We start from the raw sequence: 25,661 nt of genomic DNA, 5'->3' as shown, positions 1-25,661 counted from the left end.
GGTTATTTTGAATTCATTTGTCTTCATGGAATGTGAAGGGAGTGTCTGTACTTTTCCTCCGCTGTTGGTATATGCAGTCTGGTTTGCATTATTTTGCCTTTTTGTTTGCTTTTGACTTGGGAGGACATGCCCTCTAGTGGAGGATCATGTTGCTGCTATGAAAAAGAGTTCTCAAAGAGTTCTGATCAGTTTATTGTTAGCTTTTAAATGTCTGATCGTGTGAGATGTTGTGTTGTTACCTGGTGATGATGCCTGCTCTGTTTTGTCCTTTCAGAAACCTCTGAGCACAGACGAAGCCCTGGATTCCCTTACAGCAGGATTCATGTCCTCATCTGCACCAGCAGCACCCAAGAAGCAAGAGGTCAGTCTTCAAGCATGTAGCACTCAGTTAGGAGTCAATCTGCCGCTTTCATACTCCGACAAAAGTCCATTCTGTTGGAGACATATGAATGGATGATTCAGTCTTGTATGAAATTTAAGGCCTAGAATTTGATATTTTAGTAAATCCTCATCTTGTTTTTTCTTTTTGAATCATAAAGAAAAAGGACTCTGTTGAAAGCATCAGTGCTGCCTCTGCTGGCCCAGCTAACTTTGCACCAGCTCCTGTGAAGGTAAGACGAATACTTTAAAGGCTGTCATTATGATGGCATCCGACTAAACAAGGTAAAAGTATTGTTGCTTCATGTCTTGTTTCTGTTACAGAAACCTCAACCCCCTGCAGCTGCTCCCTCCACCGATAAAAAGATGCAGAAAGTGTCAGATGATTTCTCCTTCTCTGCGGTACAACAATCTCACACCCTCTTTGTCTTTCCTATTGGCTGCTCAGATCTTTGTCTTACAATTTACAGAAACACTTTGCTGAGAACTTTATGTGCCAAAGTGCTCTGCAATTTTCAGATAAGAATGTTTTATTTTTACTTTGTGAGGCTACTTGAAGATAAAGTTGTGTCTTTTTCTGTTGTAGAAAGCAGCTCCCACTGTGGCTGTTGGTGGTTGTATGGCTAGTCCTGCTGAGAAAAAGGCCAAGATAGAGAGTCCGGTAGTGGTATCGTGTGATTTCTCTCTGGAGAGTGGACTGGATGCCAAAGCAACGAGCAGGCCCAAGACTGATGATGTGAGATCTACTAGTCCAACCCGCTCTTTATATTTTCTAAGTAAAAGACTATGCCACGGGTTAGTGGATTATACATGATTTCTCCTGTCTTCTGCTCAGGCTGCTCCTATGTCTCTGGATGCTCTCAGTGCTCTTGTCGACACATTGCCAGTTGACGCACCCAAACCTGAACTCCCTGAGGTCAGACCAGAGGACATCGTCTCGGTAGGAGCAAAATCCGCCATATTCTCTTGTTGAGTGCAGATGAATCTCCTCCATTCTGAAAAAAAAAATCACTTCTCTCCTTACAGGAGGACAAACACAAGAAGGAGAAGGGTGTGTTTGTAGGAGAGAGGGAGGACTCCATTCATCCAGACTACAGGTTCAACAAGGAGGAGCTCAAAAAACTGCCTCCTCCCAAACCCCAGGTGAGATGAAATCTGTAAGACTTTTACGAATACAAATGTGGACTTAACACTAACTGCATGATATTGATTGATCCCCCCCCCGCAGCCCACCATGGCCACAGATGAGGCTCTGGACATTTTGTGTGGAGACTTTGTGGACTCCTCAGCAGCTCCTACAGTCAAAGCTCCTCCTCCTCAGGTACATCGTAGTTTTGACACTGCTCATAAAATGCAAACATATATATATATATATATATATATATATATATATATATTTAAATAATAAAACCACAGTTGTGCTTGCATATATAACATTTCTTGAATTGTCATTCTTGATGGTGGTTGTAGAAAGCCCCTCCAGCTCCTGCTCGCCCTGCTGATAAAAAAGGAAGGATGGATAAGGATGATTTCTCTTTGGAGGCTGGACTTACTTCTTCAACTGCGAAGGTAGAGAAAGCTAACACTCTGCTAATGTTGCCTATTCTTAGTTCAGAAGCACACCTATGTTACTTTACTATTAAAAGATAGTGGTATGTTTTAAAATGAAGACAACAAAAAAAATGTAGTTTTTCTTCACTTACCTGACTTGATTATATTTTAAAGATGACATCACTTCTTTCCAGAGTCAAAACTGGGACATATCTTACACTGGCTGCTACAGTCTGTTTAATTCAAGCATGACAATATTATGAATCTGATGTCATGAGGATAGAATATCCACATTTTTTTTGCGAATGATGGAAGGAATGGTCATCAGGGCTCATTGTCTTCAGAATTGCACTTCTTCTTATCCAAGTGTGAACAGTAACAGAAACAGCATGCTGGTCTGCCAAAAGAAAACTAGTAAGGTTAGGTATAATGATATTCAGTCACTTGAATTGTGAAGTGACCTCTGCAATTTAAATTTATGACATACATGCTAAAATTAGCATGCTAACATCCTCACAGCCGCTATTTCCACACGTTGATGTTAAGCAGGCAACATTTTAACCAAACGTAGTTTAAACCATCCTGGTTACACTTTAAACATGGTAGTTAGTTATATAATTTATTTCAAGTTTATTTAAACCAGGAAAACCTTAATGAGACTAAGAAACTCATTAGTAAGGTGTCCTGGCCAAAGCAAGCAGCCGCACAGTTCAAACGTTCCGGACATAAAACACAGATCAACACGGAGCCTGAGTCCTGAGTCACAGAGAAAAGTCATTATTCAAGCATTAAGCACAGACAACGAGGAAGTCTAGATGAGATCTAACTTGTGATTCTTGTATTGCTCACTCCAGGTCTTCTTTTGGACATGAAAATATCTGAAATAAACAGATTCAATAATAGTAGTAGCTTTGGGTTGTATCATCCAAAATAATAACATCAGCAGGAGTCGTTAGGGATCAAAAGATTTGAGAAAACTGTATTATACCAATTCTGATCATGTTTTTAAGTGCCACCTTTAACTCAAGTAAGACAACGTTCTGTGTTGGTTCTACAGAAAGTTGAATCCTGTGCAGTTCCTGCTGTCGATATGAAAGCTGCAGCCAGAAAGGATGCCACTGATGGAAAGTTAAAGACCGACAAGGTGAGAGTTTTATTTCCTCTGCTTTTCTTGCCCCCTTGTTGTTTCTCCTGTGAAACATCTAATTATTGAGATCTCCTGTTCTCTTCCCAGGCTGCTCCTGTGTCTCTGGATGCTCTCAATGCTCTGGTAGACATGTTGCCTGCAGACGCACCCAAACCTGAACTCCCCGAGGTCAGACCAGAGGACATCGTCTCGGTAGGAACACTCGCAGCTTCGTTTACAGCTTTTCATTGCAGACACACTCGTGCTGTTGGAATATGAACACCATTGTGATTCAGTATCTCACACGCTCATTTCTGTTAACAGGAGGACAAACACAAGAAGGAGAAAGGTGTTTTTGTAGGGGAGAGAGATGACTCCATTCATCCAGACTACAGGTTTAACAAGGCGGAACTGAAAAAGCTGCCTGCTCCCGAACCTGAGGTGAGACTGGCCAAAATAACTTTGAGGCTCTTTTTATCTTTCAATTTGTTTAGTTATGACCAATGATGTAAACGTACAATAAACACTCTCATTTCTCCTGCAGCCCACCATGGGTACGGGCGAGGCTCTGGACATTTTGCTTGGCGACTTTGCGACCCCCTCAGCAGCTCCTTCTGTCCAGGTGAAATGCTATTGTATATATGAAACATTAAGTTTTAAAATCTAGGTTGAAAAATGTCTTTTAACTGTTAGACTTTTTGTTAGGTGAAATTTCTGATACACATAAATATCCTTGATATCAGGACACTTGAACTGTGGGGTAACTACAGAGAAATAATACCTGCTGACAAACTGAAACAGCAGTTTGTGACATCTTGTGTTCTACTTATTTAATAACTATGCACATATTTAGTATTTAAGCTCCAGCATGTTTTTTGTGTCCATGTGTCTTTCACTTTCTTTCCCATCATACAGATTATATAAGTGTTATGAAAATCATAGTACATTAAGTTAAACACTCTATTCTCTTGCTTTTTAACTATTTTCTCCCCTTGTTAAACATTTTTATTTAAAAAAATGTCTTTCTTGATGACAGTTGGACAAGCATATTGATACCACTCTTGTTTTTCTGCTTCAAACTGAAGCATGAGTAGAGCCAGGAGCAGCAGTAAGCATAACATTAAAAAAATGTATCCATGGAAAATGCTAACTCAGCGCTATCCAAAGTGAACTATTTCACTACCGGCATGTTTGAGGCTTACTTATTAACACACAACACTAGTGTTTTTCAAGTGGTTCCAAGACTTTTGGCTCAGATAAGCAAATGTCACCTTGCTTCATGCTCAGCACAAATAAATGGGCTTACAGGTGATCTTCTAGTCTAACTTCTGTTGAGAAACCATGTCATTGTATTTTCACTCTGTTCTAATTCACCTTGAAGCCTTTTTCAAATGTAAGACGGTACATAAAAGCTCGTCTTGTCTACTTGTATGAGTGAAAGCTGATGTCTTTGTTCAACAGTGTAAAGTGGAGGATGTGTCCGCTCTGGATGTCCTCTCTGGAGATTTTGTAGCTCCAACTAAAGCGTCAGGAGTCCAGGCTCCCATCCCTCCATCTGTTAAGATGACACAAGAGGTAAAGCTGTTGTTTCGTGTGTGTGTGTGTGATTACATTTCTATTGAACATAATGTTTTTTTTCAGCATGTGTATAATATAGTAAATATATTTGTAATTTCGGCTGTGTATCTCTATCCATGCATTTTCAACTGTATGTCCCTGTGTCTTTGCAGAAAATGGTTCCTCAACAGGAGAAACTTGTCCTCCAACCTAAACAAGCAAAATCTGATAAGGTAACCATGAGTATACAAAATGACCTGTAGACCATATGACCATATTCAACCCCTGTTTCCTTTTACCTTCTTTCCACTTGTAAGACATTTTTCAAGACTATCTGAGGTTTATTACTAAAACTATATTGGTGAAATAATATAAGAACATCTCCCCTCCTCTCCCCAGGCTGACCCTATGTCTCTGGATGCTCTAAGTGCTCTTGGTAGCTCGCTACCAGCTGACAAACCCAAACCTGAACTCCCCAAAGTCCGCCCTGAGGACATGGTTTCGGTATGTTACACACACACACACACACACACACACACACACACACACACACACACACACACACACACACACACACAATCACAAAACACACAGCAAACAAACATTGTTCTTCTTTTGCCAAATCAAATATTGTAGTGAACTGGGTCAGCACAATTCCCCCCTTTGTGATTCTGATCTGTGTTGGTATGTTGTGTGTTGTAACCCTAGCAGTGATGTTCCTACCTTCCTTTTCTTCCTTCCTCACTTCACAGGAGGACAAACACAAGAAGGAGAAAGGTGTGCTTGTGGGGGAGAGAGATGACTCCATTCATCCAGACTACAGGTTTAACAAGGAGGAACTGAAAAAGCTGCCTGCTCCCAAACCTGAGGTGAGACTGGGACACATTCAGAATCAGAATTAGCTTTATTGGACAGGTATGTTTACAGATACAAGGAATTTGACTCTAGTAAATGGTGCTCTCTATGAACAAACATTATATATTACATATTTTACAATTAAAGTACATGTTCAAGCCTACCTAAGACAGTAGTACAGAGATAAGGAGTGCAAAGAATGCTGACGTTAACATGATAATAATTATGTAATAATCTAAGAAAGAGGTTAGTTTACAAGAGGTAGATAGTATTTACAGCATTTACATTAAAGCAGTGTGCATAGGTTGAGATGAACAGAAACGTCCCCTGAGGTGAAGTCGTTTGTGTTGAGGGAGAAGAGCAGTTGGGAGAGAACACACCCCTGGGGGGCGCCATTGCTTTTAGTCCGCCTCACATGCAGCGCCCGGACTAATAAGCCGTGTACCTGCTGTCATTTAGAAAGTCGATGGCTCAACACCAGTGTCTGTTACGACTCGATGACCGTACATGTGATGGGCCTGCAGTCTTCTAGTCCTGTGATAGAGGGTTTCTTCGGGGAGTGGGATCATGGTGTAGCATTTGAAGCAGGAGGGCACTTCACACAGTTCCAGAGTTCTGTTGAAGATCTGGGTGAAGATTGTGGTTTATAGTTTATAGTTTCTCTATAAGTTGGATAAAACACTGAAGTTCATCATCAGCGATCACTTTTTGACATTTTATAAAACATCCTTCACGTAAATCTTAACCATATTTTATATAAAACAGGGTCCATTAGGGGAGGGAAAAGTCAGATTTTGTCAACATTTTACCTCCTCTCTTCCTCCTGCAGCCCACCATGGACACAGGAGACGCTCTGGACATTTTGTCTGGAGACTTTGTGACCTCCTCAGCAGCTCCTGCTGTCCAGGCTCCTGTTGTCACTCCCTCAGCTCCTCCTGCACAGGTACACTCTAGATCCATCACTGCTTACTGTAGCTTTCAATGACACATGCCCAGATATACTGCATTGGAAAAGAGACACAATTATAATGGTACCTAAGCATGATTAATGATCTTTATGCTTTCACTTCCTTAGCCCTCTGCAGACTTTGCTCTGGATGCATTGGCGGGAGACTTTGTTACTCCCACTGCTGCTAAAGCTGTGAAGTCTGCGGTTTGTGTTCCCACAGAAACAGACCCACAGGTAAACACACAAGTACAACATACGTTAAGCAAATAAACCCATTTTATATACATGCCACTACATTGACTATCCATCTTCCTTTGTGCATACAGCTGCTAGCCGGAGTAGACAATGCCATGGATGCTCTGTCAGACACCTTGAAGGATATCCAACCTGCCCCCATGCCCGCTCCAGTTCCTGTCAAAGACATTGTTGATGTAATCACTTCATTCTTTTGGTTACATTTTCAATTTCCGAGTGCTCATAGAAAAAGTTCACCAGTCACAATAGCTGTCTTGATGTGTCTGGCTGTTACAGGAGAAAAAGGCTGTTGAAGAGAAGCTGATTAAGATGGGAGAGAGAGATGACACGCTGCCGCCAGAGTATAGGCCCACTGAGGAAGATCTGAAGGTAAGCTGAGATCTTTATCTGTGTGTTCATTTCTTTAGCATTATAATATCCAACAAACAAGGACGCTTACCCTGTAAACAAATATATATGATTTGAATAGATGAATGGACTCAATGAATGTGATTTCCATTAAATTATCCCTCTTTTAAAGTGGATGTAACACTTCATTTCTGATTTCAAGTTTTGGTAGGAAGGTTCTTCAAGCTCAACTCACAAGTGCTGGTGCATTTTTTTGTGAGAGAGTTTAATGGATCTTATCATTTTTGTTTCAATAAGACTATTTCGTGCAAAAACAAAAGCGTGACACATATTGTGGGGACATGATCGTTTACACTATTCCTGTAACAATCATTTTACTGTGTGTCTAATTTTGTTCAATTTAATTTGCAAGAAAATGGCGGAAGATAAGGCAAAGGCAGCTGCAGCACCCAAGGAGGTAAAGATGCAAACATAAACACACAGTCTCACACAATATATCTGTGAGCATTGTCAAATAATGTACTGTAATATGTGCAACATGCAGAAAGTATAATATGTCACCCTCTGCTCTGTAGAGCACTATGGATGATAAAACAGCCCTGGACCTGCTGGCCGGTGACTTCACTCCTATGGTTCAGCCCATGGAACGTTGTGATCTTCCTAAAGCTGAACCAGCAATGTCTAAACCTCCAGATCACATAGAGGTAACACAGAAATGAAATGAAAACGAATATAACATTCAGTACTGCCTATTCTCCTCCTGCTATGACAGACCTCTTAGATATCACTTTGAACAAGGGATCTATTTGTGTTTTGGTTTTTTTGTCCATATAGTGCATGAATTAATTAGAAATTGATTCTTTTGATACACACGTTTCTCATTTATTTATTACATTAATCATGATATTATTTTCCAGCCCATGCCCGGTCCCGCCCTGGATTCGATGGCAAAAACTCTGCTCCCAGACGCCGCAGTGTTCAAACCGAAAACAGAAAAACCAAAGGTAAAAAGATCTGTGCGAGATCAGGATGTACCGGTTGCTCCATTAATGGGCAAGTGTATTACAGAATGTTCTAAACTATACAGCAAATGATTCATCATAACCAATGACAGTGTTTTGCCTACAATCAATGTAAAACATGTCTCAGAAAATGTCGAATCAATTTGTTTTCTGTTCTGCAATAACCTCTGATCATGTCTTAACCCACTGAAAGGCCCTTTCAGTTAATCCCAACAGACTTATAGAGTCATAACCCACATAATAACTAGATCTGAATGTACGGTTTTTTAAAAAGACGTAGAGTGAGCTGTTTTCATTTTTAGGACCAATGTGTAAGATATGAATGGGATCATAAAATAACTATTAGACATTAAGGAAACATGCTATGTTAAAGTGCTCTCTCTGTCAACAACCACAGCCAGTATGTCCTCCTTTTAAGTTTTGATGCCGATACAGAGTGGTCAGTATTCGTCTTGACCAAAGAAGGGAGGTGGTTGTAAGGCAGCCGTTTTGGGCACCCCTTGTTTTGCCAGGCAAACGGCAAACCAACTGGTGTTGCAGCGATGAAAGTGGGCAAGCAGACCGGTTCAGATATATTGTAACTGATTCTAACTGACCTAAAAAGCCTCGCCAGAAACGTCGCCAGAAACGTGGTTAAACTGGGATAAATATTGGAAATGCTTTTAGAGAGCGGTTAGAAACGTAGAAAGGTTTTAAGACAAAATGTAGAGCTGGTTAAACACTTAACACAGCTCTCTCTCTTATGTTTTGAATTTGGACTGCAATACTCATTAAAACGCTTTGTGTCAGAGTTACATATTGTTCAATTAAGTCTAACATTCCACTTATAGAAATCTGATAAATACAGACCTAAAATGAAAACCTTTCTAAAGCTGAACTCCGATCTAAAAATGTACTGTTGGCTAACAGCACTTCACAGGTCTTTCTCAAACTACTCCCTACACACTTCCACATGGATGGTCTGCCATGTTGACCGCTGTCTAAAACCTCTGGGTGTGGATTTAGAGTGGACTGTTAAACTGAGGGTAACTTCCTGATGCGGTGTAACACCTTTAATTGTTCTTCATGTGACATGCCCCAACAGGACATCAAACATATGGGGAGAGTTTTATCATACCCTCTGTGCCTCAGTGTGAATGTGGAGGGACCGGTTTTAGAAAGCCTTTATGAGGCAGATGATGTGTTTCGTTTTTATTGTAACTTATTGTTACAGTAGATGGCTCCCTCTGTTGGTTGCTGATAAACATTAAGTGTGTCTTCGGTCACCCCCTCATGGATCACAAAACATCTGTTGATCTTAACCAAAGTGTCAAATTTGTTACAGGGCAAGAGCAAGTCAAAGTCAAGGTCTAAAGTAAGAAAGCTGCCTGCTGCATGAAGACCTCAATCAATCAGATATGCACAATAATAAATGAATGAAATGTGCTTATGATTGAAAATTAAAAAAAACACATTTCTCCATTGTCTGCATGAAGCTGCATGTGATGCACTCTTCACCTTCTTCTTATTGATTTGTCAAAATAATTTCAAGGAAATCTATATGAACACTGAATGCAAAGGTGTTGATTCTTTTTGTTTTTGTTGCATTTGTGTACTTCTTTCTTTAAAATTCACTGTGTATTTCAGAAACACCATGCAGAGGATCCATCTGCCACGGACCAGTTTCCTGCTCAGCCGAGCTCAGACGTTATGCCGACATCTACAAAGAAAGGAGGCAAAAGATAGACCACTTGGGAAGGTTTGTTCTCAACTTTTGCACAATTCTGATCAGTTAAAAGATGCAAACATGCTTCGAAAGAGGATGGGAGAAGACCCCATTTTTTCCACTGACAGCTCAATGTGTCATTTGCTTGCAGATTGTCAGCAAAACTGTCCTCAAGGCCAAAGGGACGCACGAGGGAGCTGCTTCCTGGATAATGTTTCTATTTTTCTAAAACGTCAAGAATGTATACTGGATGAAAGAAAAACCTACTCATACCCATAACATTTGCAGCACGCGTACATACAGATTCAGACAAACATACAAACACCTACACACGCACACACACACACACACACACACGCACACACGAAAGCACATGTGAGTGCGTTGCCTATTTTGCTCAGTTTTATTTTTATTTAAGAATGGGAAAGATTGGTTTCTGGTTAGAGAAATTGACAAAAATTATTTTTAAAAAAGGATGAAGGGTGAGGAATGAGTGTTGAACGGCCTGAGAAAGGAAAGAAAGTGCGGGGACAGACACGTTTGTTAGTCAGTGTATTGAGCGTGCTGAGGGAAGGAAGACGATGCTCATCAGAACTCTGCATGACCACCTTAGCCGACAGTTTCTATTTTTCCAATGACATCTAGTATGACAACATACCTAAGCTTTAGCTGTTTGTATGACAACAGACATTATCTAAGCCTGGTGGTGTTGTAACCTTGGTTGTAAAAGTTGTGACTTTCAGCTATTGTGTGAGCAGCAGAGTGGGTGTTAAGTATCGGGATGTTTGTGCAATCTTGGTGTCAAAAAACAAAGCCACCTTTTCTTTCATGATGTGGTGAGATACCAATAAGACACTAGTGTACAGCTTAGTTTGCTTTTATTTTGGACAACACGTAGTTTCCGATTTTAAACATGTGGAGGATTTAAAGGAGGCGTTCTGCTTCAATCTGATTCGAGAGCTTCTTGCAAATGCCTAATACTTTCTGAGGGACTTTTGTATGTATTTGGCCTTGTAGAAAAATATAAATGCTGGTGTCCAAAAGTGCACTTAGTGAACTGAGGTGGTAAAAACTTTGTAAACTGCCCTTGTTTGCATACTGTAATACAAAGAAAAGATATTTGCTTTACATGAACACTGTATACTTTACAAAAGGACTTTTCAAATGTAGACATAAACATATTACTTTTCCAAAAAAAAAACAGACTCCATGTCAATGTTTTGTGTGGGTGTGAGTCGAAAGATATGAGAGATATTTGAGATGTGGGAATACTAATTAAATAAAAGAGTTCAATAAAAAAAAAATCTAAAACTCAAAGCGTGTTGTTTTCTGTCATTTCTTTGATTTGTTTGAAAAAAACTCAGCTGAACTGGTATGTGACTTTCTGCACATAATAACTCTTGTGTCTTTGTGGTTTTTCATTCTGTATACGGCTCTAACAGCTCACTTCCTTCTGACTGAGAAGGAGCTCTCAACGAAACAAATGTCTTCTACTCAAACTTATATTATATTATAATATTTCTGTGCCATGACCCTAAAAGTGGGACGGGGTTTGGTGTGTCAAAAAAAAAACAAGATTATTAGGTACGATAGTGTGAGTTGCATTATATCTAATTTTATTGTACATTTTTTAAATTTAAAAAAAAAAAATCATTAAGTGAAAGAATTCTAAATTCAGTATGTCCAATTTAAAGAAAAAAACAATTGAACCACAAGTGTTAGTTATTACTTTTCAAAAAATGTTGTCGCAGTAAATAATAATTTAGATGAACAAAAATGTTTAATAAAGCTCAGATCAAAAAATACAATTCCATTTGATTCAGCATTTCAAGTTATGCCTGAGCCCGGCATCATTTAATCACATTTATTAAGAGCAAAGAGTAAAGGACTGAAATAATTCAAGCTAAAAGCAAATGAACTTCAAGCTTAAATTGCTTAAATTACAAAAAATACAAAGTAAGTCATTATTTAGGATCAAGTAAGAAGTATGAAGAAAGCATCAAAGGCACTTATGTTTATTATTAATCAAATGTATGCTAAACTAAAAAGTATTACAAATTCTTTTTACAATTGTCAAGAAAACATCGATCATAATGCTGAATCTGAATGTTTTCTTGGATCTTGTGTGTTTTTTTTATAACCATTAGCATTCAACTGGGTTATATCTCTTTGATAGTTCAATTAGAACATAACGGCACAGCTTCATCAGCCGTCAAACTAAAACAAACAGTTCAACTGGAAGTTGACAATAAACAGTTTTGAAATGATTGCATGTGTCTACTTCTTGAACTACTTTCATACATTTCTGTCTCAAGCAATGAAAGCCTTTGAAAATTCTGCAACAAATAAACAGCACTGTAAAACATTTTCAGTGTGAAGAAAATGTCTGCAACCATTCTCTTTATATCTGTCTGCTGGTCTTCATTTGATTTCCAGGAGGCATCGCCCGCGGTCTATAAGACATAGAAAGGTATATGAAGAGTCATTATTAATGTGCGTACAGTACAGTACAATACAAAAGGAAGCAGGGCCACGATTGATGTCCTGAGGTGTCGTTTCTTTAAATGTGTGTATTTGTTTTGTTGTTGCAACAAATGGGGATTTTCATTCTACAGATTAAAAATAATACGTGGTAATCACTCAACAGGCTAATTTTTTTTTTTTTGTCCCAATCAGTTTAATTTGACATCATGAATCAACGGAAAACAACATTAATAAAAAATTATGATCTTTCTCTTTCAGCATTACTTGTCCAGTGGCATGGGCCTTTGGAACCACAATTAGTGGTAAAAAAGCTAAACTTTATTAAACAATTTCCTAAGAACAATCTGGTTAAAGTGTAACTTGGTACTCGTTTCAGAGAAACTAAAGCTCTGATGGTAATGTGAGTTACTGTTTTTGATGTACAGAGTCATTTGCTAGAATTAAGTTTAACTAAGCTTCAGTTAATACACACATATTAAGGCAGAGTGACAAAAATATAATTTCAATTTGTACGGTTGGAGGACTTGTGAACTTATAGGACTTCAGTTTTCCTAAGATCAGGCCTCAATGGAAAAGTTATATAAGATCAAACCAAATAAAAAAATATATACAATTCTTACTTTCTTTTATAATGATGTGGGCATCTCCGTGTCCTTATCTCTTTAAAAAAAAAAAAAAAAAAACAATGGTGTTGTCAAAAACTTGGCAAAGAAACACATTTTAATTTAAGACAAGCAGGAAAAACAACTTGGGGAAAAATGTTATTAAATTTCATACAATAAATTGGGATGTACCAATAACTATTAGTTTAGTTTGGTTAAAGGTTAAAGCTGGGAAAAGGACTTACTATTGCAGTACAGAGTGGTGATGATGAGGAGAAGAAGAAGAAGGCCACAGCTGCCAACAAGTGGACCCAATATGATTGGAGAGCAAAGCATCAGGATACTTGCTTCCTCTGCAAAACGTTCTCAGTTAATACATTTTTCTCCTCACTGTAAATATGAAGGTGATGTAGACCAATTTTCACACAATATTGTGATTTAGAAGAGTTACCTTTCCGTGTTTTATGGTCACAGACGCATGGCGCAGCAGTCGTGCATGGACTTGGTTTGGTGGTGTTCAGTGGTGCTTCTGTTGAGACTTTAACTTTTTCTTCAGAAAGAATTTAGATGTGAGGGGAAGTGTGACTTAAAATAATCCATTCTTTAATCATTATGCCAAATGATCCAACAATACTCACCTCCGCCCAGTCGAGTCACAGCGCCAATTTTCAATACCTGACCTTTCTGAGAGATACAGCTGTAAACACCACTGTCACTAGCTTTGTTGAAGGAGTTCAATGTAAGGATCAATTGTTTGCTCTTTCTGGTACTGAAGATGGAGGAGAAGGAGGAATGTGCTTCCTTCATATCACCAATTAAGTTAGAAGATGCAATGAATTCCATGGCAGTTCTGTCCAGCACTCGAAACCAGACAAAAGTGGAGCCGAAATCTTGAGTATTACATTTGATTTCAACTTGCTCCTTCTCTTTTATCACTCTTTCTTCACAGGCTCCCGTAGTAATTTCTGAAAGATGTGGTAAAATGGGAGCAGAAAAATCATTCACCAAGCACAAGACATAGAGACAAATCATGAAACAACACTTCTGCATGGTCATACGAGGACTTATCAGTAAAATGTAAGCCGGACTTACTCTGAAAAAACACCAGAATCACCAGAATCTGTATCCATTTTTGGTCCATTTTAACCCCTGACAGTTTTAGCTGTTAAATTTGTCTTTGTGGTGTTTGTTGGAGACTGACGGGGGATAATTCAGTGAGATATCAAACCACGCCCCAGCCGTAATCTTCTTCACTGCTATGTCAAATGAGATCATTGCAGCAGAGTGTTGCAGAGACCTTCTGCAGCACAGTCGTGGTCTGCAAGGTGTTTGAAGTGGAGCCCACCGATCTGCACCCAACACCTCTGCCTATTGTTGAAGCATCTGACAGCCCAATTTCATCCAAGATATACTGACACACAAACGCAGCCGTGCAAAGTCTGTAGGCTGCCAAGGAAGTGTAGAAACTACAAACTGAGCACATTACTAAGTTTAAGTAATGTAGCAGCCCACTCTATATAAACAGAACTCCACACAGTGTCAGCACGAACCAAAAGTTACATTTCAAGAAATAAGAATTTTTTGGACTTGTTTTTATGCACTAAGTTGATTTGGGTTAAAGTCTGCTCTGTTGAAGTGCTCTTGAGCAATAATCTCGGCCATCTACTATTGGAGACTCCTCTGTATTTTTATTTTGGCCCTTTAACTCCCTCCAGTGCTACATTGCAAATGGAAATTCCTTTTGAAATAATAAAGATTTTGAGTCGATGTTTCTGAATTCTTTCACTGGAAATTGAAAGATCTGAGAAGGGCTTGAAGACAAGTATAGGCTTCTACCTAAACAATGCCCCAAATTTGAATCTGACCACAGGACATTTTAACAAAAGAAGAAAGAAACAGTTTGAAACATTTAGACAGTTTTTAAACATATATATATATATATATATATATATATATATATATATATATATATGCATGTTTTTTACATTTATCATTTATTTATAAATCCATATTTAGTTACCTTGTGAATATATTACACTGTGAATGTACATATACAGATATATGATTTAAATTTAAATTATCAATGTATTCACACCTTTAATGTAAATACTGTAAAATTCTACCTCAGGTTAACTAACCCATCTGTCATATAATTATATTTCTTAATTACATTTTTTATTATCATGTTTAGCATTTAACACTACTCACCACTGCACTATTGTCTTATTTAATCGTGTACATATCACTTTGCTATTTTGTGTTTTTTGTTATATTTAATGTTGTACTTTTGTACATAGAGAGTACAGTTCACAAAGTGTGTGTAAGCATACATGGCCAATAAAGCTGATTCTGATTCTGAATAGTTACAGCCCAGATTCAAAGGACAAGGAACTTAAAAATTAAAGGCTACACCTGAGTGGCTTTCATTGCTTTCCAAGCTCACTCATTTCTCTTTTATCCAGATCCTCTGCTTGCTAGATTATGAACTTGTATTAACAACCAGACCTATTCACTGTGACCTATCACTCCAACAGGCATCCTTTATTAAAACAAACCCAATTAAATGTAGTGTTGGCTCATATTATTAAAACTCAGTAATAGTATGCTGAGTTTATAAAAAGTAAAATAGTGTTACATGACTGAAACAGAGAAAACAAATATCACTGCTAGGTGGCAGCAAAAGCTGGACTTAAAGCTCTGTGATCGGTGAGCAAGAAATCAATAATCCATCGGTCACAAATCTGAAGAAGAGATTGACTTGGTTGATTTTACTTGATTTTACGTCAACATAATTTGATTAACTAATTACAGTATACTGTAACTAACTGTGGTCAGATAACTTCAAATGTTTTGGCGGGTTGCTTATGGCCCATTTAAAGCTGTACTTGACTGGGAAGTCAAATGTTAGCACAACAAAGAGAGAGAATAAGTAAAACCAAGGAACATAGCTTATACCAGCTATAATATAGTATCATGTCACCTTTCTCTGCATGTGAAAGCTCAACTGTTTTAGGAAAGTGAAACCGTGAGAGTAACAGCTTTTATAGCACAAACCTGGGGTCGTCTTATTTCCTGCTCAGTGATGGAAAGTAAGCGCACCGATGTAGAAATGGGCAGCAAGTGCTGACATTTCGCTCTCTTGTGGGCGATTATCTGTTCCAATGAAGGGGAGGAAAGAAACAGAGATATATACCTCATATACCTATGCTTAAGAACAATTGTTATTTCCTGTCACATAATTAGCCCGAATTCAGTAATATGATTAACATGACTTTTTAAATAAAGGTCTCCATAAATTACTGTAACATTTAATTCAAAATGAAACCCTAATGGAAACCCGATTTTGGTTGAATTTGTTTTCAGTAAGCCGGGGATTCTGTTGGTTTTAGAGGGAAGTCACAGTCAAAGCGTTCTCGGTTAGCCCACCTCACCTTCCATTGCTCTGTTTCAGAGTGTAGTCATTTGCAAACACACCTGCATGGGCTTCCCTATTAGTCACACTGGGGGTCTCCAACCTGAAACTTGCATTGGCGTGTGTTTGCGTGTTTTTGTGCTTTGTACATTAAGTGGGTGCCCAGGGGAAGCCAGTGAGAAAAAGTGTTCCCTGTTCAGTATTTTGAAAATGAAATGAATCATTAGAAATCTCTTTTCATTCCGAAATAGCAGCAACATCTAAACCAGTTAATGAACATCATCAGTTTATTGTCTTCGTCACTTTGGCAAACCAGTCTCTGCTCTGTTGCTGCATTGGCAGTTCCAGGCATTATGGGATTTGAAGTTGTGAAAAAGAAACCAAGAACAACAGGAGGAGTAAGTAGAAACTGAGTTTTTAGAAGATTTGGATACAAACTTTTATTTTTACCATTTACTTATAGTAAAGAAGTGAAATCAGATCATTAAATATGTTTATCTAAATATTTTTTATTTGCTTAATGTGACATGGAATTGACAAACGAGGTCATGTGTTTGGAAAAAAGTAATTTACAGATTAATCCTATGTTAATATAGTAGTATGTACACAATACTCATCATAGGCTCTCTGACCAACTTGTCTCTATGATATTTAAATTAGATAGTGTATGTCAGATCTGAACTTAATGTGTTTACTGCCTCCTTTGCTTTAGGCTAAAACCAAGAAACGAGCATGCGCGGACGTATTTCAAAAAAAAAAATTCTGTAGGATTTCACAACGAACAGCCGAGTGTAATAGTCACCTATAGTTTGTCTTTGATTTATTTTACATTTACATACAACTGAAATTAGATATTTAACATTCATGAGTGGCTAAAAAGGCTTTCTAGGCTGGATTCCTGATTTATCCCATGAATTCATTTAAATCTAAAAAGTTTCAATTTTGGAAAGTGTTACTTTTAGAGAACACACTGTGTATATGTGAATACTTTTTTGTTTTGTATGTAAATGATTTTAATAAGAAGAATCTTGAAGATGGTAAAATCAGTCTTACATTCATAAAAGCATGGGGAACTGGATTTTTAGTTTTGAAGTGGAGCCCAAGATTTAATGTCATTAGTTCTTGGTTGGTTCATGTTTTTCAATCGGTGTAAAGTACTTAGAAATGCATTTTATTTGTATTAAGGTGATATATAAATAAAGCTTGATTGATTGATATGTAAACTGTGTACTATCACTTTATGCCTTCATGGGAATTTACTTTTTTTCATTTCTACTAAATTAAGTTAAACAAGAGTCTTGTGTTATATTACAGAAAATAAGACTAATATTGCTTACAGTTTAGTGGATAACCATGCCATAATGTTGTACATCTGCTTCATATTGTTCTCGTTTGCATTTCATGTATATTTCTCAGAGAATAAGATAATTATATTCATTTGAAAAGGTGACAGAAGTGAAAGTGACAAGACACTACTTTAAAACAACTATGTAAACGGTGTTTCTTTCAAGGCTTCACATATTGAATTGAATTTGACTTTAACTTTAACAATAATCAAACATTTGTATGCAACAATAAAAAATGACATCATCATCTATAATTGTCTATCTTTGTTTTTTAAGTATACACATTTCTATTTTTGATGAGATAACACTATTAGTCATCTCATTTATCTATCATTTCAAACTGCCCTCATTTATGATCCTGAAACGTTAGCGACATAGGACTTCCTACCGCCATCAGACTGTACAACATCAGTGGGTCCTACAGTCTGTCTTCATCATAAACACTGGCATTCCCCACCCTAACCCACAGTGGCTGTCACACTGACATACCTTGGACTTTGTCCCTTATTCCATATTATTTCTAGATGCTTATTTTTGACATTTATTGCTTGCTTTTGGCACCTTATTTCAACTCTGCCACTTTATCTAGTAACTGGTCACTTTAAACTCAACTTGCCACTTAATGTCTCGATGTCCTGTATAGTTTTTATTAAGATTTTAATTGGTGTATAGTTTACTTAATTCTTGCTTGTAATAGTTGCAAATATATTGTCCCTTTATCTTTAATTTTATTTTAGTCATATATATTTACCTGTACACTTGAATTTCCCCACTGTCTTATCTTAAACACAAAACGCACCACACTGCACAGTTTGTAATTGAAGTTCTACTTGGCCCAAGCTCTCTACAACAGCAATTGAATAAATTCTGTGTGCATAAAGTTGACAGTTTTCTTTCTCGTCTGTTCTTTATTAAAGTGTTTCTGTGTGCTTGTTCATATGAGGGCCAACTGTAGCACCTTGATGTTCAATATCTTTGTTCACCCGTGAGTGCAGCTTAGTTTGAAAAGTGGAAGTTGAAGGTAATCTTTGTCTTGTTGCTTCATTGTCTACGTTGTTGAACAATATATGATATTATATAAACATATATATATATATATATATTTTAATTGAAGTGATTGCTAAAGAAGCACTTCATTTTTTAAATTTCAATTAACCTGTGTCGTGTGCAAAGATTCCATCAAATGGATTTATTTATCTGAGTTTAAGTACATTAGTAATGTCCTTGTGATTTATTGCCCGACCCTAAAATACAGATCCTTGTAAACTCCATTGTATACTGTAAAGTATCAATAACAATAACAGCCTCCAACACTAAGATTCTTTTGAGTATTATTTAAATGCTTCTTCTAAATGTATTTGTATTAAACTGTTTCATTTCAAACACAAAAATGTTTCTGTCTTTCCCTCGCTGTGTACCTCTGTGAGTGCTTGTGGTTCAGTCTGTGGTATATTTGTGGTCGTTTTGTTTCAGAGACTAGATGAAGAACTCAAAGTTAAGAGAAGTGATAGCATCTCAGTGAACATGGCTCTGTCTCTCTTCTCTCCACAGAACACAGGAAAGAGTCGCTTGCACTTGTTAAGACCCGAACAACCACCAACCTAGTCGTTTCTTTACCATCCTCATCACACAGGTGTACGTGTGTGTGTGTATGTGCGAGAGCGAGAAAGAGAGACAGAGAGAGATACACAACTATCTATGACAGATGTCGCATCCTGTCATTTGAAAATATAAATATTTATTACATGTGTTGTTGCCACATTATCCGAGGCTGTTCAACAGAAAGTGAATGTGATGCACATCAAAAGAATGGAAGAAACCAAACCCTTCAACTCACAAATTCTTCTTCCGCAAAATGCAATATTGACAATGGATGTAAAACACCCACTTCCAAACCTCTCTTTCTCTTCTCTGACATACACATGCAGAAACCTTATAATCAACACAGAACACATTTTTTAACGCAAGAACTTAACTGTAACTGTACAAAATCTGCACCTTTAATTGGATAAACCTACAGTAATAGGATTTGAGGATGTAGCCATATTCTAATGTCTCTAAAGTAACCTTGGTCAAGAAGTCTGCCCTGAGTCAATCATTTTAATCACTGACTTTTGGCGATGTATTGTATTTACAATAACAACTGTGTAGCTGTTATAAATGAATCTGTAACTGGTTGATTTAATTACAAATAGTCTAATAAATTCAATCACAAATCAAATGAAAAGGTTTGCCGCTTCAAAAGTTTTAAAAATAGACTTTTATTGACGTAAAAAAATATGCTCACATAAACATCAACTTGAAAAGAGCTGTTTTCATCAAGATAGATGGAAAAGCACAACCATGAAGAAAAATAAATACAGAGCGGGGCAAAAAGGAAATTGAACAATACTCTAAACCCAAAGCTACTCGGAAACCTTTTAAATCAGAAAACAGTCCCATGAATGCTGATGTCATAGGGATAATGATTATTGATGATTTGAAACAAGATGAAAAGTTAAAGCACACAGAATTGAAGCTGATGGAGTTCAAAGGCTGTCTTGCAAGACATGAAACAAACATGTTAAGAATATCACAACACGTTACAAGGTTATTTCTGTTGAAATCCTAAACTGTTCTTCGATAGAGAGAAACATTTCACTGTAAATAATGACACGTCTTCATGTTCTTCGTGCCCCGCTGAATGACGGCTCAAGAGAAGCACTTCACCCCCTGCTAACACAAAGGCAAAGCTGGATTTTTATCACATATTGCAAAATGTCTACATATAAACATTTTTGATAGCAAAGACATCATTTTATATACAGGTATGTAAAGATTCACAATGAGGTACATACTGGAGGCAAACACAAGTTGAATCTGCGGAGCTTTGGGTCATCTACCTTTTCCTTAATGTAGAAAAAAAAGAAAGATTAATGAATTGGTAAATACAGTCGCACCAGAAAAAAATGAACAAGTTGTTTAAAGAAAAAAATCACAGCTATTTAAACCATTTTTCTGTAATCTACTTACTTCACAAAGTGGTGCCGACATTTTTTGGGTAGCCCTATACAAGCGAGAACGGGACAAACAAAAGAAACACCTTAGAGATAATTAAAATGCATATTTTACACATTGTAATATTTTTCCATATATATGTGGGCTAACCTGGCAGCATCACCTGGTTAAATTTTAGAATAAACACAAGAAACTTGTGCCCTAATGAAAAGATAAGTGCTGCGTAAGACCCTACCCCACCAACAGTTTTGCAACCTTCAACATGGGCTCTGTACATGAAAGCTCCAGGTCGTGACAACGACGATACAATCCCATTACCCGGCAATGAGACTAGATGGACAGCTAGAGCTCGCACATCAACGGGGTTATTCAATTCAATTCAATTCAATTCAAAAAACTTTATTTGTCCCCCGGGGGGCAATTCAAAGGCACACAGAGCAGTAAATGAACAACAGTGCAAGTAAACAAAACATTTTAACCTAAATATAAAGTGTCAATTTAAATACAACTTAAAGCTTAAACTTAACTTAAAAATACAAAATATAAAAGAGTAGATATAAGTGGACAGTGATCAGACTAACAGATGTAAACAGAACTATGTGCAGTAAATGAGAAATAAATATATATATATACAGAACTATGTGCAGTAGTGACCAGATGTAAACAGAACTATATGCAGTAAACGAGAAATAAATATATATATATATATACAGAACTATGTGCAGTAGTGACCAGATGTAAACAGAACTATATGCAGTAAACGAGAAATAAATATATATATACAGAGCTATGTGCAGTAAACGAGAAATAAATATATATATATACAGAGCTATGTGTAAGTAGGCAAATACTAAATGATAAGTTATTAAGGTGCATGGTGAATAATGGAACAACAGAACTAATATATACAATATAACTGTAAGGTAAATATGAGATAAATAAAGTGACTGTAGTGCAATGATGGATAAGAAACATCAGGAATAAAGTAACCAGAACTGTATGAATACTGATATAAAAAGGATAGAATAAAGTGATGTAGTGCATGAGACCAGATAAAGCAGAGGCAGTTAAGGTGCATGTCAATATAAAGGAAGTTCACAGCTGAATCAAGTGGGCACCTCCTTACACTGGTGTTTTCGTCAAGTTAGACCTATGACACCACTGAAGGCTCAACAGTTAACTAAAGTGTGCTTTAAAAGTGTGCTTTCTTAACATGAATTTACATCAATTAGCATACATTAACTGAACAACTACTCACGGCTGAAGTAGTACAGTATGAAGATAAGAGCTAGAGCTAGGGATGCAATAATTCCAACCAATGGCCAAAGAATCAGGGAGCCGCAGCCATCTGAAACAAACGAATATATATCATTTCATTTTGACATATTTTAGATTGTGATGCTTCAGGCACAGGCTATGGTTGTATGGAGCCAATTATGTGGTTAGAAGCTACCTCTTCAACTGTATTCATAGCATTGCAATATGGTAAAGGATACATTATTTACACCCCATTACATTTGACAAAAATGACTTACACATCATGACATGCATGTTATTTTCTTATTTATAATCAGCAAAACATCATACAGTACTAATTATGCACTCCCAACAATGTGTGCAAACAAGTGCCCTTTTCCTTTTGTGAAAAATCACTTACCCTGTGAAGACTTCCTCTCAGAGCAGCGACACACTGATCTGACTGTTGGTTTGGGCTTTGTCTTGACAGGTACAGTTGGAAGCATGACTGTCAGATAAAGAACAAACAAACATTCAAACCAGTCATGAGAAAGAGGCTGTTAGACAAGAATTTAGCCTACATATGTATTTATTACATCTGAAAGAGAAACCAGCTATTTTATATCTGTTCTTCTGTTTCTGTCTTCATCTATTCTTACCAAGATACATCCTTCAATTTTTCTCTAAAATACATTATGCATATTGCCTGTCTGTGTATGAGCAATAGCCCAGTGGGTTGTGTATATTTTGATTTTTTTTTTTTAACTCAAAGACAAAAGTTGAACATGGAGTTTGTTATCCTTCCACTCCTTAGAAACTCATATTCCTCATGCGCACCTGTTGCCCTGCCACATTTATAAATCTCATAACAAAGCAACAGCACTCAATGTGTTCAGTGCTTCCAGTGTTGTTTGGAGTGTTGATTAACTCTATGTGGATGCATTAGACAGAAGCAACAAGTCCAGAAAGATTCACCATAGACGGCTGAGTTGAAGAAATTTGGCCAGAACCAATAACCTCGGATGAAAGATATAAAAATGGAGTTTTGCGCTTTGACCAATACATTTCTTTTTTTAATTTATTCATATGAAACAAGGGACGTAAGACAAAGTTCACTGTTTGAACTCAAACTGGGGACGTCCCAGTAAGGTATTGATATTGTATTTTTTATTGTACAAACTATATGTTGTGATTTTACACTAGTACAGACTTAAATGCCGATTTGCATTGACATTATTCTGATTCTGATTTAACCGCCTGCCACTTTTTTTGTGGCGATTCTACAACTCACACAACGATTGGTCATTAATTCTTTTTTTTTAACTGCTGTAAAGTAAGAACTTCAATGTTGAGCATACAAACCGCCTGGCAGAAGAAGAACGCCAGACTTCCACACTTCCATGTTTTTCCTGCCCTTCAGAACACAAGAATAAATCCCTGTGTCCTCCTCAGTTAAGTTGTTGATGCGGAGTGTAAAGGACATACTGCTCTTCTTGGTTATCTTGAACCGTTTTTCGTCCACACCAATACCATAGCTATCACGGTTGGCGCTGTTGCAGTAGCCAATGAACTGTACTTTCTGTTGATCGGGATTACTGTGGAACCAGTAGACGTAGTCACAGGAGAAATTAAGGCAGTCACACTCAATAATCTCTGTGCTGAAGATTTTAGGGTATTGAACTTTGACGCTTTCTTGTAGCAGGCTTGGGCTAGGACCTTGGGATTGACCTAGAACTAAAAAAGAGGAATGTTGTGAGATTTCAACAGGCACAGAACACTGAACTCCAACAGCTTATGGTCCTTTAAACCTTTTAACACCACACAAAAAAACTCACACTACAAAAAAAACTCACTATGCCACAAGCAAGGCAGAAGAAAAATGCCTCGCAATATGATAATCAAAGCAACAAATATCACAAAAGGTGATGCAAGAATGGAAATTAAATCCACCATGAAGACATCCTTCATACATGTTAGAAACTTTGTAGAGTTGGCATTTTAAAATTACTATGCAAGGTGATGTAGCAAGCATTTATGCAATGCCAAAAGTAAAGGTATAACTATTGTGATCGCTGTTGCATCACTAGTCTTATGAAATATCTACAATAAGAGGACTTTCAAAGGGTTCCAGTAGAAGAAAGGTTCTGGATCACTGTTACCGGGGTCATGTACACATTTCGTTCTTACAAACATGTACTCAATTCTCTAATTGTTTGTCAGTCAAAAACCTCCTCAATTATACATTCTTATCCAGAAAGTTGCACTATACATAAATACAATGCACTCCAGCTCATTGTTAAAGCTTTAAGAAAATTGCTTATAAAATTCTATATTAAAAAAAACATCTTCCATATAATGCATACCTGTGAGCAAAAAACAGTTGTGCATTAAGCCTTACAATTTTTCATCACTGTACCTTTAATCCAGGTTGAACACATTATATTTGTGTGATTACATGACAGTATCAAGACCTTATAACAGTTTAAATGTATAATTCTGAAAATTAATGTTATCTGTACTTCTATGGCAGTTTGACCGTTGCAGATGTAATATTGGACCAAAGGTTTCTGTGTTGTGCTTAGGTCTATTTCAACTGATGGACTATCAACAACAAGTGTTGCCGTTCTGCACAAACTCTGGTTTGGATGTTATTTGATCATTACAATCATAATTTTCATTCAACATCAATGTTCAGTATGAGTGCACAAAAACACTTCCTTTGCTACAGGCCTCTGACTGACTCACGATGTTGATTATGCCAAAGTGTCACTAAATAACTTCAACAGAGAAATGTAATAGTCTTACCTGAAGTGGGCAATGATCCTATCAACAATGCCAGTGTCAGCGGGATCATTGTGTCTGGTCGCCAGTGTGCGTGTGTACGCGTGTTTGTATCTTGACTGGTGGCAAAGGGACAGTGCTGATACTTTCTTTTCCTGCTATCTATCTGTCAGAGATGATGGGAGGATCTGAGCTGACAGGGCCCTGAGTCGTCAGGGTAACACCCCAGCGAGACAGACAGAGGACCTATCAGTGTAGGCCTACACAAGCCAAAGGATTTTTAAACAACACTCTCCATCACACACTGCTAAAAAAAAAAAAATACGAGGTACTTGAAATTTGAAATGTACATAAAATAGAAAAAGCTATTTAAAAGGGTACCATCTCAAACATAAAAAAATCCTTATAAAAATGCTGATCTTACAGGACCACGTTAACTTTAAAATGATACACACCCAATACAAATTGTTAGAAGAGAAAGAGACCGTGCATTAAACCTTACATTCATACAGTGATCATGACATAAAGCTAAGATCAAGCTGACATGATACCTCTTATCAAGCAACAAAACAATTTATATACAGAGCAGCAGTTTGCAGTGCTGTGGTCTCTGCCCAGGTGCATGACCTAGTGCTCAGCGGAGTCCCACATGTCACTGTTTTTGCTTTACTACAGAGAACATCGAGGGAACACAAATGCACAGAGAATAAACACCAGGTAGTAACAGTAATAATACGATCAGCAATACAAATCCTGACCTACAATGCTGTAGGTTATTATTAACTATTCATTTGTGGTCATAATGGGTATAAATACACACATTAGGAAAGGACTTTTCTGTGTATGAGAAACTGACAAAGCTTCTCTGCAACACAAATCATTGAAATTGTAAATACTCTGACCTCAGCAAATAAATTCCAATGTTATCAATTTTTATTCGTTCTTACTTAACACTGAAAGGAAAACACAAAAAATGATGAGTGATGAGACGTTTTGTTTTTTAAATACATGAAACATGAAAATTAATAAGTGGTTTATGTTACACACCCTTTGTCAC

General features: G+C 37.3%; 3 protein-coding genes across 39 annotated transcripts in view; 1 reads left to right on the top strand and 2 right to left on the bottom strand.

Moving 5' to 3' along the window:
- Positions 1-11,063, top strand: part of cast (calpastatin) — a 39,869-nt gene extending 28,806 nt beyond the window's left edge. For 34 of the 35 annotated variants that reach the window (XM_065954597.1, XM_020647940.3, XM_065954610.1 and 31 more), the window contains 26 exons: positions 275-361; positions 540-611; positions 703-780; positions 965-1,114; positions 1,214-1,318; positions 1,405-1,521; positions 1,607-1,699; positions 1,849-1,947; positions 2,987-3,073; positions 3,164-3,268; positions 3,380-3,496; positions 3,600-3,677; positions 4,517-4,630; positions 4,786-4,845; positions 5,012-5,116; positions 5,365-5,481; positions 6,297-6,410; positions 6,543-6,650; positions 6,743-6,847; positions 6,948-7,040; positions 7,432-7,476; positions 7,595-7,723; positions 7,937-8,023; positions 9,366-9,395; positions 9,668-9,779; positions 9,898-11,063. In XM_065954597.1, coding sequence (XP_065810669.1) covers positions 275-361; positions 540-611; positions 703-780; positions 965-1,114; positions 1,214-1,318; positions 1,405-1,521; positions 1,607-1,699; positions 1,849-1,947; positions 2,987-3,073; positions 3,164-3,268; positions 3,380-3,496; positions 3,600-3,677; positions 4,517-4,630; positions 4,786-4,845; positions 5,012-5,116; positions 5,365-5,481; positions 6,297-6,410; positions 6,543-6,650; positions 6,743-6,847; positions 6,948-7,040; positions 7,432-7,476; positions 7,595-7,723; positions 7,937-8,023; positions 9,366-9,395; positions 9,668-9,766 — 2,394 coding nt within the window. In that variant the 3' untranslated portion in view covers positions 9,767-9,779; positions 9,898-11,063. The remainder of the gene's footprint in view (positions 1-274; positions 362-539; positions 612-702; positions 781-964; positions 1,115-1,213; positions 1,319-1,404; positions 1,522-1,606; positions 1,700-1,848; positions 1,948-2,986; positions 3,074-3,163; positions 3,269-3,379; positions 3,497-3,599; positions 3,678-4,516; positions 4,631-4,785; positions 4,846-5,011; positions 5,117-5,364; positions 5,482-6,296; positions 6,411-6,542; positions 6,651-6,742; positions 6,848-6,947; positions 7,041-7,431; positions 7,477-7,594; positions 7,724-7,936; positions 8,024-9,365; positions 9,396-9,667; positions 9,780-9,897) is intronic. The other variant, XM_020647937.3, reaches the window with a different exon arrangement.
- A 444-nt stretch (positions 11,064-11,507) lies between these two features.
- Positions 11,508-14,198, bottom strand: cd8a (CD8a molecule). Its single transcript, XM_020647964.3, has 6 exons — positions 13,925-14,198; positions 13,471-13,797; positions 13,284-13,382; positions 13,078-13,185; positions 12,851-12,890; positions 11,508-12,199 (listed from the first exon to the last, which is right to left on the bottom strand). The coding sequence occupies exons 1-6, from the start codon at positions 13,971-13,973 to the stop codon at positions 12,148-12,150; spliced, it is 675 nt and encodes a 224-aa protein (XP_020503620.1). The 5' UTR covers positions 13,974-14,198; the 3' UTR covers positions 11,508-12,147.
- A 5,633-nt stretch (positions 14,199-19,831) lies between these two features.
- Positions 19,832-25,111, bottom strand: cd8b (cd8 beta). 3 transcript variants are annotated; one of them, XM_065954594.1, is made up of 7 exons: positions 24,629-25,111; positions 23,309-23,557; positions 22,245-22,331; positions 21,846-21,935; positions 20,603-20,636; positions 20,428-20,478; positions 19,832-20,302 (listed from the first exon to the last, which is right to left on the bottom strand). In XM_065954594.1, the coding sequence occupies exons 1-6, from the start codon at positions 24,675-24,677 to the stop codon at positions 20,469-20,471; spliced, it is 519 nt and encodes a 172-aa protein (XP_065810666.1). In that variant the 5' UTR covers positions 24,678-25,111; the 3' UTR covers positions 19,832-20,302; positions 20,428-20,468. The 3 variants fall into 3 exon arrangements, with proteins under 3 accessions (XP_065810666.1, XP_020503623.1, XP_020503621.1); XM_020647967.3 differs by having other exon boundaries at positions 19,832-20,305; positions 23,186-23,557; positions 24,629-25,105; XM_020647965.3 differs by having other exon boundaries at positions 23,186-23,557; positions 24,629-25,104.
- Between the last annotated feature and the right edge of the window lie 550 nt (positions 25,112-25,661).

This window comes from Labrus bergylta, chromosome 5 (genome assembly GCF_963930695.1).
Source record: "Labrus bergylta chromosome 5, fLabBer1.1, whole genome shotgun sequence".
In the NCBI taxonomy this organism is placed as follows: domain Eukaryota; kingdom Metazoa; phylum Chordata; class Actinopteri; order Labriformes; family Labridae; genus Labrus; species Labrus bergylta.
The sequence above is the reverse complement of the archived record's forward strand: the minus strand, read 5'-3'. Positions and strand labels throughout refer to the sequence as shown.

Bases quoted from the DNA above. Each gene is read 5' to 3' on its own strand.
- cd8a (XM_020647964.3), bottom strand. From the start codon at position 13,973: ATGGACCAAAAATGGATACAGATTCTGGTGATTCTGGTGTTTTTTCAG. The intron at 12,891-13,077 runs GTAAGTCCTTTT...TTTTTTTTAAAG, and splicing joins CACCACTCTGTACTGCAATA to AGATAAGGACACGGAGATGC. The intron at 12,200-12,850 runs GTAAGAATTGTA...TATGTCTTATAG, and splicing joins CCACATCATTATAAAAGAAA to ACCGCGGGCGATGCCTCCTG.
- cd8b (XM_020647967.3), bottom strand. From the start codon at position 24,677: ATGATCCCGCTGACACTGGCATTGTTGATAGGATCATTGCCCACTTCA. The intron at 21,936-22,244 runs GTAAGTGATTTT...CGTTTGTTTCAG, and splicing joins TGAGAGGAAGTCTTCACAGG to ATGGCTGCGGCTCCCTGATT. The intron at 20,637-21,845 runs GTGAGTAGTTGT...TCGCTTGTATAG, and splicing joins CATACTGTACTACTTCAGCC to GGCTACCCAAAAAATGTCGG.